Genomic DNA, 15,846 nt, shown 5'->3' with positions numbered 1-15,846 from the left:
AGGAGAGGTGTTCCATCCCCCTGATCATTTTTGTGGCCTTCCTCTGGACACACTCCAATAGGTCCATGTCCTTATGTGGGGGGCCCCAGAGCTGGGCGCAGTACTGCAGGTGGGGTCTCACCAGAGCAGAGTAGAGGGGCAGAATCACCTCCCTCGACCTGCTGGCCACGCTTCTTTTGATGCAGCCCAGGATACGGTTGGCCTTCTGGGCTGTGAGCGCACATTGCTGGCTCATGTCCAGCTTTTCATCCACCAGTCCCCCCAAGTCCTTCTCGGCAGGGCTGCTCTCAATCCCTTCATCCCCCAGCCTGGATTGATACCGGGGGTTGCCCCAACCCAGGTGCAGGACCTTGCACTTGGCCTTGTTAAACCTCATACAGGATTATAAGAAACATATTATATAGGATATCCTATCCTATAATACTGGATCTCACTGGCTTCAAGAAAATCACTCCCCTGCCTCCAGATTTCTTCCCCCAGGCCCCCTGTGTCATGGGATCTCCGCATGTTGTAGCAGCAGAGAGCCAAGCCTGGTTATTTGTCGTACTCTCTTTTGTGGTTTTATTGCCCCTGCCCTCCCCCCGCCCCACCTTATGTTTTCTTGATCTCTCTTGGCTTTCCCCCTATTTCATGGACCCACTGCTCTGAACAGTCAGAGAATGGTCACTGGAGGACGAGTACCTGACTAGACTGCTTAGATGGCATCCCAGACCAGAGAAGAAGGACTGGACCCAGGTCACTTCTTGCAGCCAAACTGACAATCTGAGCATCTATCATCTATGACAGAGCATCCTTCTCTTTTCCTGGTGTTTTTTTCCTTCCCCTTCATGTTCTGTTTTGTGAAAAGCTCACAAGCGGAAAGGCGACTACTATTCCATCAACAACTCGCTCAGTATTCAATACAAGGTCTTTTTTTTCCCTGCTAAAGAGGATTGCTTGAAAAAATGAAGGCTCTTTAACTGAATAATTTCTCTCCATTAAAAGGATTTTAATGAGTTTTACTTACATATGTTTATCATTACCACTTAATTTCAGCCTGAGAAATACAGTTTGGAGGAGTGGTTGTTCTTTTGGATTGCACACACCACCACCACCACCCCCAATCACTAGTTCTATGGAACTAAGTAGAGCAAGCTCTTTGTGATTAAAATCCTAACCAGTGTTTCACTCTTAATGTTACACAACTGTCTAGCAAGAGTCAGGTTAGCATCTCAACTTCCCGCACCCATTGAAACATGCCATGGTAGAAGATACACACCAAAGATGTGTACCAAAACTGTGTTAAGATGGACAGAAGATTATTAGTTGGTGTGAAGTGGATTAAATTTTGCAAGGAAAGCTACACAGAAGCTCAGTATTTGTGTGGGTTTATGCAAGTTTTCCATATATGCAGATGTATATATGTGTAGACATAGGGAAAGGAAGAGTATACGTAGGAGCAAGGGCCGAAAACTTAAAGTGCTCACAAATCTCTTTAGAAATGATGTGTCTTTGTAGCAAAGTAAGGTGCAGAAGTCTCTCATTACATCTCAGAATCAGGCTCATTATCACTCTCATTGCGAAGTGGATTTTAAAAAGCCTTCATTAAACATTCAGGTTTGAATATTTTAACTTTGGGAATTAAGAAGATCTGAATTTCCTGGGTACAAAGCATTGTTTAGTCCTAGTCTTTTCAGATAAAAATAGTAGATGCCATCATAGATCAAATCCATAATTTGGAAATAGATAAATACAAAAAAATGCATATTTTTTAGTGTAAAGTCTGTTCCGGTTTTACAAACTAAAAAATACGCAGTTTTACACATTTTAAAACTGCAAGAGTCTTTTTAAAACGAAAAGATAAGTCAACTAGAATTTTTTTGGACAGTAAATACATTGTATTTATGATTAATCTACTGTATATTTCAATGCTTTTTCATTAAATGTTTTATGAGCCTTGTGTTTTTACACATACGAAAGGTAAGCTCTACCTTAAAAACAGCTTGTAAGTCACAGGTTAGGGCCAACCCTATCTTTCTCGAAGTCAAAATATATTCATCATGATTTGGAACAGAATCAAAATATTCTGGTTTTACTCATTTACTCTCCCCTTGGTATTTACAGTGTTATTTAAACGTGTATTTCATGTTCTCTAGACTGGTGGCCATGGTTTAATTTGTGAAATGTCAATAGTGGAACTACATGAACGCCTCGCTCTACTCAGAGAAGCACAGAAGGCAGCAGAGGAAGAGAAGAGAGACCAGATAATTCATGAAAAACAAGCTAAGGAACAACTTCTTCTAGACAAACTGGACCAGATTTCCCTGTTCAGAGCACAACTTGGACGAGCAGCTGCTTTAAAGTCAGTATAAAACAGCATGTGACATTTAAGACATTGCAACTTTGTTAATATTTTGCTAGCCCCTTGAGGAGAAAAACAAGTACAGAGCAAAATACTGCCCTTTTATAAATCAGTATGACTTTTGTCAAGGATTACGCTAGGGCCAGAATTTCCTTTTTATTGAAAACAATTTGCATCAGATTTAACAACTCTTTTTCAGCATTTTGAATTTATGGTTGAAGACACTCCGTAGGCTAGTGTTGACAGTATTGCCCCAGGATTCAGAGCCAATATTATATATTGAGAAAGAAGTTCTGCCTTTCTTCTGTTCCTTTTCAGCTAATTGGAACGAATTTGATTTTATTAGAATCATTCTAGCTTGCTACTTAAAGTGGTTTCTCATTTTCATTGAAACCAATACATTAGGGCTATAGTTTTCTTCCTTGAACTTCATTTGTTATGTGAAAAGGCAGGCCTTATTTTAGAAGTTAAAAATATTTTAGGGAGGAGATTTTCTGATAACAATAATAAATTCTAAATTAAATCTATTATAGCAGTAGAACAAAGAGAAAAGAGAAAACTCTTTGCTTACAGGCTCTCTGATCAAATTTTGTACTTATTATTCATATTTATTATTATCATATTTATTATTCATTGTCATAAAGGATCCATAACCATCATAGATGCTTCACATATGCAGAAGACAGGTCCCTTCCACAAAGAGTTTAAAACCTAAGTTAAAGCTGAGCAGGAAGAAAGCCTGTGTAAAAGTATAAAATATGGCACACCTCTTGATCTTAGGCCATTTTTACTGCATCTTGACTATTTGCCATCATTTTCTTGCAAGTTGTCTTTCACCTTTGCCCTTTTGTGAGTTTGAGAGGTTAGTCCTTGTCTTGCCATATTTATTGTGCAAACAGATGTTCAGGCTGACATCCTGAAGACATATTCTATCAGGCTAAAACCACATGTCTTCAGACATTATCTTAGATTCGTGTTTATTGCTGAGGTACCGACAGTGGCTTCTTAGAGTTAGATTCATGTTATTGATTTATCATCCAGTTCTAAATCTCAATTACAGAAGGCAGTATTGATGTATTCACTTCACTAGTTTTCACTAGTCCCAGCTCTAATTTGGTTTGTTGATGACAGTTAATCTCCAAAGACTGGCGTTTTACGATGTTAGTACTTAAGAAGATAGTTTAATGAATTTAATGAATCAATAACTGCAGCTGCAGTGGATTGACTGCATAGATCAGTGACCCTCTCTTCTATGGCCATATATCAAGAAAAGATTTTAAGACTAAAGAACCTGAAATGGAGTTGGAGCTGGAAATACACTCTCATCGCTAAACATTCACTGTTGTGAAAGCCTGTGGGAGCAACCCAAGCCACCGTTTTCCACTAGAGATGCAAACTAGGCATTAAGAACTTGTGTACTACATAAAACCTGTTTCACTAGTAACTACTTAAAGAATCATTTGTTATGCTAGATGTGCAGTCTGTGAATTTTGCATAGTGCTGGGTTTCCTTAAAATAGACTCTTTGGCTTAATTCAAATCTGAAACTTTTCTGATCCTGAAATAAGCTGCGCTTGAATGAGAAGCTAACTTTGATTCACTTTTTGTCCTGACATTTGAGATGTTTTTTAGAACAGGCCAGCATGCCAAAGGTGGTAGAATCCAAATGAAATTAAACACTTAATTTGCAAGCTTCTAGTCAGACTCATAATAAGTAATACAGCAATTTTAATGGAGCCCTGTTTGCTCTCCAAATAAAGAAAATACAAAGTTACATTGTAGATGTTGCAAGACATTTCCTTTCATGGCTCCCAGGCAATCTATGTACGTAACTTGGGAGCATCTGCTATAAAGAGGCATCATCAAAGTATACGTGAAATGTTCTTTGGGAGTGTATTTAATGGATTTTCATCTAGAATGCAAATCTATGGTGTTATTTCTGTTAATATAGAAGTACGGCATGCTGGCCTACTTACAAATGCTAGACACTTTGCTGCAGCTTTTATTTCCCTCTAAACAAACTATAGGCTTTGTGTGTTAAACCTGATTTACAGGTCCTGAATCCTGAAATATCTATCAATCAAGTCAATGTGAGTGATTCATTGCTTGGGTTGTATTATTGATACGCTGCACAGGAGATGTAAAAAGCAAATTTTTATGTTTACAGAATTAATTCATAATTATAGGGATAGAATAGCAAATCTTACCAATAGTCTTCATAAGATAGCCTTATGCATCAATATAAAATTACATGTTGTAACTTAAATTGTATTACATTAAAGGCTACTGCTAATCAGCTAAAGTATGGCAGCTAAGCTTTGCTAAACAAATGTGCTTTCATTAGTGTCAGCTGGAGTTTAATTGGGTCCCTACCACGCAGGTTCCTTTCAATATCATTTACAAACATACATACATCAGCACAAAAGCGGCACATTGAGCAAGCATATAATGAGCTATATTAAACAAAATAGGAAACAGAACATGAAAAATTACAGAGACATCAGCCTTTAATAGACTGCAAGCTGTGACATCCATCACAGCAGTGGCTTTGTGAGTGCTTGCAGAACACTTAAGAATCAATTCAGTATATATGCAGGATGTCCCTTTAATTGCCAGACTTTCACGCAGTTTTAAAATCAGCACTGGCATATGACGTGGACAAACGTTTGAGTTCTCAGCTTTCGAACATGAGCACCAAAAGATGCATGACTGTTTGAATACATGCTAACGTACTAAAGTTATATGCCTGTATACTTCAGGCACAATTCCCTTTCATTCCAGTGAGGCTACATCTATTACTCCAAGTAATTTAATGCACTAAGAATCCAGAAACAGATCAAACCATTTGGTGCTGAGGCTCCCTCCATCCACATTATCTGTGGTTTGGTGGGGGGTTACTTTGGGTTGGATTTATTCTGGTCTTGGGACTGCATGTTCTCACCTTTCATGTGGTTTAAAGCTGTCCAGAGGAAAGTTATCTCACAAAACTTCACATACTCAATTCCTCACTCCTCTGCCAGCCCTTCTAGTGAACACCACACTATCCTTTTGTTTGTCTCACATAGATGGCAGTAGCACATCCATGTCCCCGCCAGCCACTGCCACATATGTAAGGTACAGAGAAGCCAGCCTTATTTCTGTTCTTGCTCATGTTCCTGCCTTGTTTGTTTTCCTGCTCATTTTCAAGTGACACGACGGTGCCTGCTGCCCGAGCCTCCTCCCCTCTCCAAGTTAGGGCAACATCCAGATGAAGGTAGCAGCTGCTGTTCCAGGGGGACACTCTGAACTGACACTAATCCTCCTTGACTTCCTTGTATATGAGGAAGAAGAATCAGAAAATTGTTACGAGGAACAAGATGCACAGACTCCCACCAACACAAAAGTTTACCACATCCCCATCTTGCATTGTGGTAATGGTGTAGCATGCTTGGGTCTCAGCACTGGATTACAAACGATGGTGTGTTTGCCAAGGTGGCAAAGCACTCCTTTCTCTTCTTGCCACTGTCAGTGCTGAAACCCCTCCTTGACAAGCGGCACTGACCACATACCAGTGTAACACTTCTCTCTTGGCCTGAACTGGGGAGGGGTGGAAATAGTGTGAGGGCAGCCATGGCAGGAGGACAAGGGGGAAGGCTGGTTAGGAGGAGGGAGTGGAGAACAAGCATATGGGAGGGTTATGATGGATGACTGTGACAGCCCTTTCCGAGTAGAACAAGCTCCCTAAAGCAGGTGTTCCTGGAGCGTCCAGGTCTGACTTGTGGAGTCAAAGGCCTTCTGGCTGAGGAGGGGAGAATGGAGCCTGTAAGACACCCCGGCAGCACAACCCTGTGATGCAGCACACAACTGAGGGAAGGGGCGGACAGCACGGGGAGGTGGAAAGATATAGCAGGGGATCATGTGCCATGCTGTCCCTATGTGTGGCTATTGCTTCAGGTGTTCAAAAACATAGCCTAGAATCATGAAAAAAGCTGAATAATTAACAATATAAGGGACTTTGGTACTTCATAACATTTGTGATTTCATTAATTTCACAAATTTCATAAATACTTAGGGTTCTGTATGTGCTGGCAATCAGGAAGTAAGATTTAGTTTCTCAGTTCCTACTGCTGGTAATCAGTTCTTCACTAGCATTGAAACAGAAGGAGGAAATTTATCAGCAATGATGGATCAGAAATATAAATATGTGAAAAGAGGCTGTAAAGAAGACAGAGCCAGGCTCTTCTCAGTGGTGACAAATAAGAGGACAAGAGGTACAAGAAGAAACACAGGAGGTTCCCTCTGAACATCAGGAAATACTTTTTTACTGTGGGGGTGACCGAGCACTGGCACAGGTTGCCCAGGGAGGTTGTGGAGTCTCCATCCTTGGAGATACTCAAAAGCTGTCTGGACATGGTCCTGAGTAGCTGGGTCTAGGTGGCTCTGCTTCAGCGGAGGGGACGACAAGATAACCTCCAGAGGTCCCTTCCAACCTCAACCATTCTGTGATTCTGTGAATGAACTTAGATTATACAGCTTCATAATCTTTATTTCAAATGAGGAAAACACTGTTATAAATAACAATCACTTTCACACCTAAAATTAGGTGCTTAATAAGTTAATTGTTTTGGAAGGGAGTCAGATTTTGAGTGCTTAAATCCCTCACATTAGTACAAAATAGTAATCAATCTAATAGTGTAGTATTCTTAAATGTCAAAATAATGATTCCCTTAACAGTGAACTGTTAACAGTTAGATACATTCATTTTCCTCACTGCAGTAACTAAGAATTATACAGTGCAGGACAGAAAAAAGGCAACGTATTGTGAAGTACAGACCGCCCTAGTCACTGAGACTGAGAGTATGAGGAAATAAAAAAAAAAATTGTTTATTGCACTATAAGGCAATCCTACCTCTGCTTTTAAAAATGTATGTTTTTATTGCACAAGACTCCATTTTGTAAGGTGAGCTTATAAATACAGTCCTAGCTGCTTAAGTTGATATTTTGGTGCCTAGAGTGGTCAAGTAGTCATTTTTACTCCATCTCCTACAAGTATTGGGTTAGTTGAGAGCTGTCATACATCTATCTCCTTATACTTTTGATGCACAGGTGGAGTTTGAAAATGTAAATGAAGAGCAAAATGTGGTTTTCAGGAGGGATCCTCTGTGCAAATCTTCAGATTCCCCATTTTTTAAACACAGCTAAGAAGACCTAAACCAACTGTTCCAAGTGTTTTCACTTCCTACAGGAAAACCTTTAATGCTGAATTGCTGCTTCTTCAGTTATGGGCCAGATGACCTACTGGACCTAGAGGCCATTTGGCCAGATGCTAAAATTGCAGGGCAGATAATTAAATAATTGCAAGGGATATGTAAATAAGAAGACGCTGGACTGCCAAACTCCATGACAAGTTTGTAAAACGTGAAGTAAAAAAGTACTTACATATTTTTTTTTTTAAAAACAACTGCCCTGTTCTGACTGGCTGTTACCTTACTTCTTAGGAAATATGTGGTATGGAGTGACAAAGATCGTATGAGCTTTTTCTGTCTTGAGTCCTGAAAGTTCTCAACTGACCATCACAGAAAAATAGAATTTTAAATTTCTTTTTTCGTTCCTTCCCCTCTTTGAGTTTCTGTTACGATGTGGTGTGGCATCTGAAAATCTATGGGATTGGCAGCATTTTGGAGTAGTGTAGACGACTGACAGATGACTTCATGTAGAAGAGGACTGAATATCAGTCTGGGGATAAGCAACTACAATGTTAATTCAGAAGCAGCTGCTGCTGCTTCATCTTAAACCTCTTGCTGTATTTCCTGTAATTGTATTTACAAGAATCGGGATTTGCATGTAATGAAAGGTTTTGTTGCTTATTCCCACTGACAATATTTAATCATAGAGTGTTTACATAAAACCTTATTGTTATATTCTCCTATATCCCTTGGAATGCAATGCCTTGTTACAATGCAAATAGACATAACCCATGTTCTCAATTAGATTAAATGATAGTACATAATTTTTAGATTTACAGAATAGCGTTAAAAATTAATCTCAGCGTAGCAGAGTATGACACAGTATTAAAGAGGATAAGGAAGTGTTATCTTAACCAGATAGCATGACACAAACAGCAGAGAGGTTCAGGAAGTGTCTCAGGAAAGGAACTGGAAATGAGAAGCCAAGCTAAACTGTGCCGCTTATTTAGAGTTCACAGTCACATTTCAGCATGTCAGATCTCCCCTTCATCCAGTTCCTGAGGTTTTTGGGAACTGTAGTCCAGAATGGCTGCTCTGAAGAATACCTGCTATTACGGGGAGTTTTCTGTCAGCAAAGATGAAGCTAACAAGGCAGACAAAAGTCATCTCTCCCAAGATGAAAGAAGTGTTTGGATCCCTCAAATCTTGATACAGACACTTTTTAAGACAAATTGGTGGTTTTAACATCAGAAGGAACTTCTTCCTTCTTCCCCTTCCTCCGGCTCCTTGAGAAGAGTGGGCCTTATACTGAAAACACTGTGGTATAAGACCCAAGAGGTAAGGGAAGAGTTCTGTTGTAAAACATTTCCAAGGGGCAACCTGCCTGTGAAATTAGTCCTGCCACTGACAGAATAAGTTACAGTGTCAGCTGAACAATGCCCCAGTGCACTCTGCTCTTGGTCATTTGGAGTCTTAATCTGGTTTCCAACAAAAGCAATTGTAATGTTGCACTACCACAATATAAAAGGACCTTTTACAAAACTATCCTTGCCAGCTGAGAGAAGGCATCGGATCTAACCTGGTTATATATTATATGATTATGTATATGCTTTGGTAGATCTGACACTTACTTTAGCTCTGAATTTGGCCCGAGAATCACAGCTGCTCATGACATAGGATTAATACTACAGCTTGATCATACTGAGTCAAATTCAAGGGCAACATTGAATAAAAGAGAAAGTTGGATGTTAAGTGAATCACTATGCAAGGTAGTGTAACCTACCTGAAGAAGTTGTGAGTAAATTGTGCCAGTTGGGTGAAAGTAAGCAAAACCAGATAAAATGTAAACTCCAGAAGACAGAAAAGTAGCTACAATAGAATGAAAAAAAAAAGGAAGACTGTCTGATAACCTCTCTCTTATGCCTTACTTTTATGCTGCACATGGTGCTATCAATTTATGCTCACCTAGACCCACTAACCTTAATTAATACATCACCATCCCATAGATTCTGAATCTGGGCATTGAGATTACACAGAAAAGAATATCTTTCATTTGCCAAGGAATACAGCAATGGAGATGAATACTAATGATCATATAAGGAAAACTCCATAGTTCTCACAAGCAAAAAGGTGCAGTATTATTATGGGTTTTGCACGTGTTTTCTAAAGAATGTCGTGTCAGGCTTGAAATACTTCAGATATTGTCATCATGGCATCCTGTGGGAAGAAATTATTCTATACTGTTTAGTAATGCTGTTCTGTAAACAACAAGAAGCAAGTTGTGAATACCACATTCATCGAGCTATATGATTTAAACCTGTTTTGAGTCTAGCTGGTTCCCAGAAGCAAGAGAAAATTCATTATTATCAAGTTAATATACGCTTAGATGGATTTATTCTATGGGTTGATACTATTTTACCTTCTCATTGCTTCTTTTTGATTTTGCAGGCAAGAAGAAAAGAAAAGAAAGTCCCAGTCTGGTCAAAGGCCTATGAAAGATGAACGCATTTTAAACCTGCAGAAAAAGATTGTAGAAAAAACAATGGAGCGTAAAAAGCAAGCAGGACTCTTAAAGATTACCCCCCAGAAAACCAGCATCGCATCAAGGAAGGTCTGGGAGTTACATAAGGAGAAAAGCTCTGCAGTAGACCTGCTGTTCACAGACCTTTGCTCAACTGCCAACACTGGCAGGGGGGGCAGAGGCAGATGGTGCCATACATGACTGGCAATAACAACTCCCTTCTTCCTGCATAGGCGTGATTTCTCCAAACCATGGCCTTGACCTCACCTTCTTGTCACACATTCTGCTGCCACGGAGCAGGGCTCATCTGTACAACACACTTCCCACTTTCATTACGACACACTCTCATCCCATCGAAACAGCATCTTACCCCCTGTCCCTAACTCTTGTCTTTCTCAGCTTCCTATCACACACATCCCGTTACACCAAACCGGGATGCTCACCGCCTCTCTCACCCAAGGCATGTTCCAGTTTATCAGGTTTTTACCTCGCCTTTCCTCAGCCCGGTCCCACAACATCGGATGGAAGCACCAATAGCCCTGTAGGCTTTATGCTGGTTCACACTGGTTGTGTTTTCTTGGCAAGTGTCTAAACACAAGCGGTGAGGAACTGCTGCTCCTGCTGCTGCTGCCGCCTCTGCCATTGCCTCATGCATGCCTAACATTTAGAAATGGTTCATATACCAGTAATAGTACATGTACCACAGCATATGGAACACTGCAGTGAACAGTCATGATGGGATCACTTTTTAAAAGCTGTACTAGCCCAATGTAAAATTAGAACTAAATCTCCCAATCCGTTAAAATAATAACTCTTTACGTGTTTTGTGAGAAAGTTAGATGAAGCTGAATTCAATGAAGAGGAAAACTGTATTTTTCAAGTGCGTATAGTTTAAAAACCAAAATAGTGCAATCTTTCAGAGTATCCATGTTTGCTGCCTTCAGAAGCCCCATTTCAGGCAAGCAAAACATGTAGGTGCTTATATAGACAACTAGGTCTATCCCTTTTAGCAAAGAAAACACTGAAGACCTATTTGAAGAAAGCATTTCCTAAATTGGGATGGCTTTCTGAACTGAGGTTTTGAACACATGCTTAAATGCTTTGCTGAATGGAGTCCAGAGTAAAGTAGAAGCAATAAATGCAGACTTCAAAGGAAAGCAGCCATATAATTACAAACGTGAGACATTTTTTAAATAAACAAAGAGAAATTATAAATTCATAGCTAGAACTTTGACTACCTGATGCGGGTCTGTATGAGTGCTCTGGTGTCATATGAATGAGCAAAAAAGCCAGGGTTTGAAAGTTGTTTTGATGTTACATTTTGTCTTTTTCTTGAGCTTAGCTTTACACAGTAAGTCTCTTAAGATGTCACAGCGCTTTTGTTTATGTGCTGCTCAAATGTTAAGACATCTGTAAAAAAAAAAGAAAAAAACAATGGAAAAATTCAAGGTTACTATAAATTATTTAGCTGTTTTGGTGTATCTTCCATCAGTGCTGTTCAGCTCTGCATGACCCTATCCAAGTGTTGGTACAGGGAAGTGGCTCAATTCTGGTCAGATACGTTCAGCAGCATCTTTATTCTAGTTGAACTGCATATTGCTGAAAATGGTGTTAGTGTGACTATAGGAAAAAATTCCTCCCTTAGTTATAATGCAATAGGTATCTGGCAGTCAGTTTGTACTGCTACCTTTTAGGTTCCTCAATAAGTAGAAAAAAAAGTGACACTAACCCCTTGTGTTAAAGTTCCAAGTCCAGACTGGGGCTTCAGTTACATTTGTGATGGCCCTTTAGGCCCAATGAGTTTGTGCTGATATAAGTCAAGGTAACGTTTGTTTATAAATGACTATTACAGTCTTAATAAAAATTTATATTGCAATTTGGAAAACTAACCATAAGAAAAACTACCATTAATGAAAAAAATGTATTTTTCTACCATTTTGAGCAAAGAATCAGATGAAAAAGCAGCATTTTTCTGTTTGTTCTGAGCTTTTTTGGGAATGGTCCCTTGTGAACCCAGCTTTTGAATCAGCAAACCAGTAAAGTCTGATAGGATTTGTGCAACTGTTCATTTATGGCTTCAAGAATAAACTGTCGGCAAAGAAAGAACATAAGGTAGCAGCGTTGGAGGAAACCATCCAGATGTAGTTTTATCTTGATTTAACATTTTGTGGAGTGTTGCAGCTGTGTTTAATTCATCTTAAACTGGGCAACCCACTCAAGTTACCTTTCTATTCATCATGCCCAGTTTGATGTTGACAAGTTTCCCAGTCATGTTAGCAAATAAACTGTGTTGCCAGCCAGCCAGATTATCAAATAGAAGTTCAGTGTATACTCTAAAGAGAACCGCTATCGCCTCTGCAGTCTGATCATCTGTGTGTCTTTTCTGCAGGATTCTCTGCAATGGAACCATTGGAAAGAACTGGAAGAGAGTCGGGAACGACAGTTCAGGATCCTTCAACATGGCTTCATGGCCAGAGAAACAGCTCAGAAAATGGCTGCCTATGAGGCAGCAAGAAGTAAAGCCACAGTCTGTATATTGCGCTCTGAAGTAAAATAAAATACATTGGAGCAAATTCAGGCCTGCTGGAAATCTCCCAGTGTGCCTATTTACTGCAACGTTGAATTTTAATCTTTATTTCACCTTTACAGTGTGATTAGAAAAAATTGGGTCATACAGGCACAATAGAATAAAAATGCGTTAATTTTTTTGTAATAGAATTTTATTTTTAAGCTATAATGATACATTTTTTTTCTGTTAGAATCAAAAACTTTTAAGAAACTGAAACCTTACCATCAGAGCTTCTACAGCAGAACGGCAAATATCTGGGTAAGAGTGTTGAGATCTGTATTTCTGTTGTTGTATACTATGCCATGGTTTGCTATGCTCATCTTCCAAAAGAATAAAAATGAGGGCAAAAAACAAGCAACGTTTGTTTACATATGCATCTTTTCAGAAGGCATGGTCAGCCCAAGTTCCTAACACGTCTTCTTACATGACAGCAACTGTGTGTAAGAGGATCACCAGTTTTAACACTGGTTTTAGAGGATGAGGGAAAAACTGTTTGGAAGGTTTAGATGATGTGATAGCTTCCAGGAGACAGAGTCTAGATTCAGTGACCCAGACAGACCATCCCTCTATTCACAGATGTGAATCTCTTCAGTCTTTAAACAGCGGAAGGAGAACATAACGTTGCTTGATCTCTTTAGGGAGCTGCTTCCAGAAAAAGTCAAAATTCTGTTACTCACCTAGAAGATGATTTGCCCTCTATGACAATTTCTATACTGTGTAAACCAGTCTTTAAATCACAAGACTTATTCTAGGCACAAAGCCAAGGAGGATATAAATCTGAATTAAAATCTGCACAGCAGTAAGACTATGTAATGTATTTCTATTTTAACTCGATGCCAGTTACTAAGTGTTTAATTATGGCTATTGCAAATATTTAAATTGAAGGAGACTGTCGCTGACATTAGAGTCAGACAGCTGCTTTTAATGCTCTCACAACATTACATTTCTCACTTTTTACTGAAGGAAGCCTAATGGAATTCTTTTGTTGCCACCTAGCTGTGAAGATCACTTCCACAAGCTGCTAAAATGTGCTTTATTTTTCATTCAAAGTAAATGCTACGGTAGTCCACGAAAGTAATGTAGGACTTATGCTCAGTAGGAAGAGTTAAAGAACATAGGAGAGTGAAAAGAAGGAATGATAGCAGAACTACAGAGAAGAGGGAACTATGACACTATGTCTAGTAGGGGATTGTAATAGCTTAACATGACAAACCCTTGGTGGCAGGGAGTTTATCTTCATTTGTGGTTGTTCAGCATTCTGTTGCATTGTATTCCAGAACAACAAAGCCAAGTGGTGACTGTCACACCTCGGTTTTCCAGAAGCTAGCAATTAACAGGGCTGACAGTCATGGTCTGGGATATTGCATAGCTGAATAGCTCCTCTTAAACTTTTTGATGTGTCTTATGTTTTGAGAATTTAAAAAAAAAACAAACAACATCATTAAGCAAATAGATAGGCAGCTGTATTTAGGTAGGTAATACGGAAATTTCAAAAGCCCATCATGCTGCATGCTTCCTCCCCTGTGATGTTGGACCCAGTTTTCAAAATTCTTACTGAATTGCAATCAAGCTGATTCACAACTATTTCCTTCTCCATATTTTCCCTGCTCTCAAATGAAAGGACTGAGGAACAGAGGAATCTCAATAATCCAGCTGTGGAATTGTTACCTTCAGAAGTCACAAATAGCCCTATTGCTACTTTAGGATCTGATGCATAAAGTCATTTTCAGAATCAATGTTTCGAGGAACGTAAAAGAATGTGAGTCTTTTGGGAAAAATATCAATATATCAATATATTTTTATATCAATATAGCCTATTGATTTTTCAGTGATGGCAGGTCTTGCAACAGAATACACAGAATAACATTAAAAATACCACATTCCTCCTGCCAAACGTGGATAACTTGATGTTGGTGGCAGCAGATCCTATCCAGAACCACTCTGCCCCCGGCCACTAGAGCACCTTCTCTAGTATTCCTGTTCCAGCAACGTGGTACACAGAAACCTGAGGTGATCCAATGCAGAGCCAGCAAAGGTCTAGTAGGACTTGTTAGCGTTATATTACAAAAGCAGCTGTAATGCCATTGGAGCCAGGTGAGCTTTGAAGCAATACAGCTGCATTCACACTGCTGCCTCAGCTAGTGTCTGTGGCACAGATCGTCCACAACCTGGTTGATCCATGCACGGATAATTGAGAGTCAGCAACACCTCTTCAGTCATCGCGCTCCACGGAAACACAGGTGCATGAATAATTCATGATTCATTCATTTATATTTGCAGCCAAGAAGATGAGGGTAAGTGAACAAGGCTGACTCTTAAATCATCCAACAAAACAGACTTACAAAATCAGAGGTTTCACCTGTCTGATCTTAGTGTCAGACTCGTCAAGAAACCCTTTTCAGTGCCAAAAGCTGCACATTCCAGAGGTCTCTTACTTCAGTGTAAATGGCCAGACCACAAATGCCTTCACATGTAACTACGGTGTAATGAGGCCCAGATTACCTGAGGAAGACTAAGAGGTTTCAGCCCCGCGATGGGCATCAGACACAGGCTGCTCACGCCTCGTGTAACACAGTCGTTGCTGGGTGGCACTTGGCTCCCTCTTCCAAATCAGCCCCGGTAACGAGGCAAAGCCCACATTCAGTGACTGCCTGGCCAGGTAATCTGACCTGCCCTAGAGAGCACAGATATTTTATTATTTAAATGAAACCAAAGACACAGATATGTTGGAATGGCAAGCAAAAAAAATACCTGGTACAAATCTTGAGTGCTGTTCATCTGGGGGAGAAGGCAACAAAAGTCACCTGGAAAAGCTATGAGTTTATCTACAAACAGCCAAGCGGCCGGGCACAGGGCAGTAAGGTCTAGGAAAGGCCAGATGATCCTTGTGTTAAGGCAAAGCAGTTGGGAAAAGCCCTTTTGGATGGTGAGGTGAGGGCATCGAACACCTCTACAAGTGTTTGTAACGAGTTACATAGAGGATCTGGACCAATTATGCCAGAGACAACAGGCAACGATCTCCCAAGTTGATGGCTCTGATGAATTTTGCTCAGTGCATTGGAAACATCTCCAGAAGACTGACATGGGGGGGAGGGGGAAACCCCCAAAGCTCACACCCCACCCCCACCCCCCGCCCCAGTACAACAACATTGCAGAACACAGCAAAAGCACAGTCCTGCCTCGGCCGCCCCTTTCAGGGTCCGTCAGAGCCGAACTGCCCCTGGGACCGAGGAACAGCTTCCAAGACGCAG

The 15,846-nt window shown here is 40.1% G+C and overlaps 1 protein-coding gene across 1 annotated transcript in view; it reads left to right on the top strand.

Moving 5' to 3' along the window:
- CFAP99 (cilia and flagella associated protein 99) overlaps window positions 1-12,583 on the top strand; it is a 62,669-nt gene extending 50,086 nt beyond the window's left edge. Inside the window, exons 13-15 of the mRNA XM_019473681.1 lie at window positions 2,136-2,341; window positions 9,954-10,116; window positions 12,416-12,583. Of these exons, the coding sequence (XP_019329226.1) occupies window positions 2,136-2,341; window positions 9,954-10,116; window positions 12,416-12,583 (537 nt within the window). The remainder of the gene's footprint in view (window positions 1-2,135; window positions 2,342-9,953; window positions 10,117-12,415) is intronic.
- The last annotated feature ends 3,263 nt before the right edge of the window (window positions 12,584-15,846 follow it).

The sequence above is a fragment of the Aptenodytes forsteri genome, unplaced genomic scaffold (genome assembly GCF_000699145.1).
Source record: "Aptenodytes forsteri isolate BGI_AS27 unplaced genomic scaffold, ASM69914v1 Scaffold88, whole genome shotgun sequence".
NCBI lineage: Eukaryota > Metazoa > Chordata > Aves > Sphenisciformes > Spheniscidae > Aptenodytes > Aptenodytes forsteri.
Note: the sequence above shows the minus strand (reverse complement) of the source record. Positions and strands in the feature narration are given on the sequence as shown.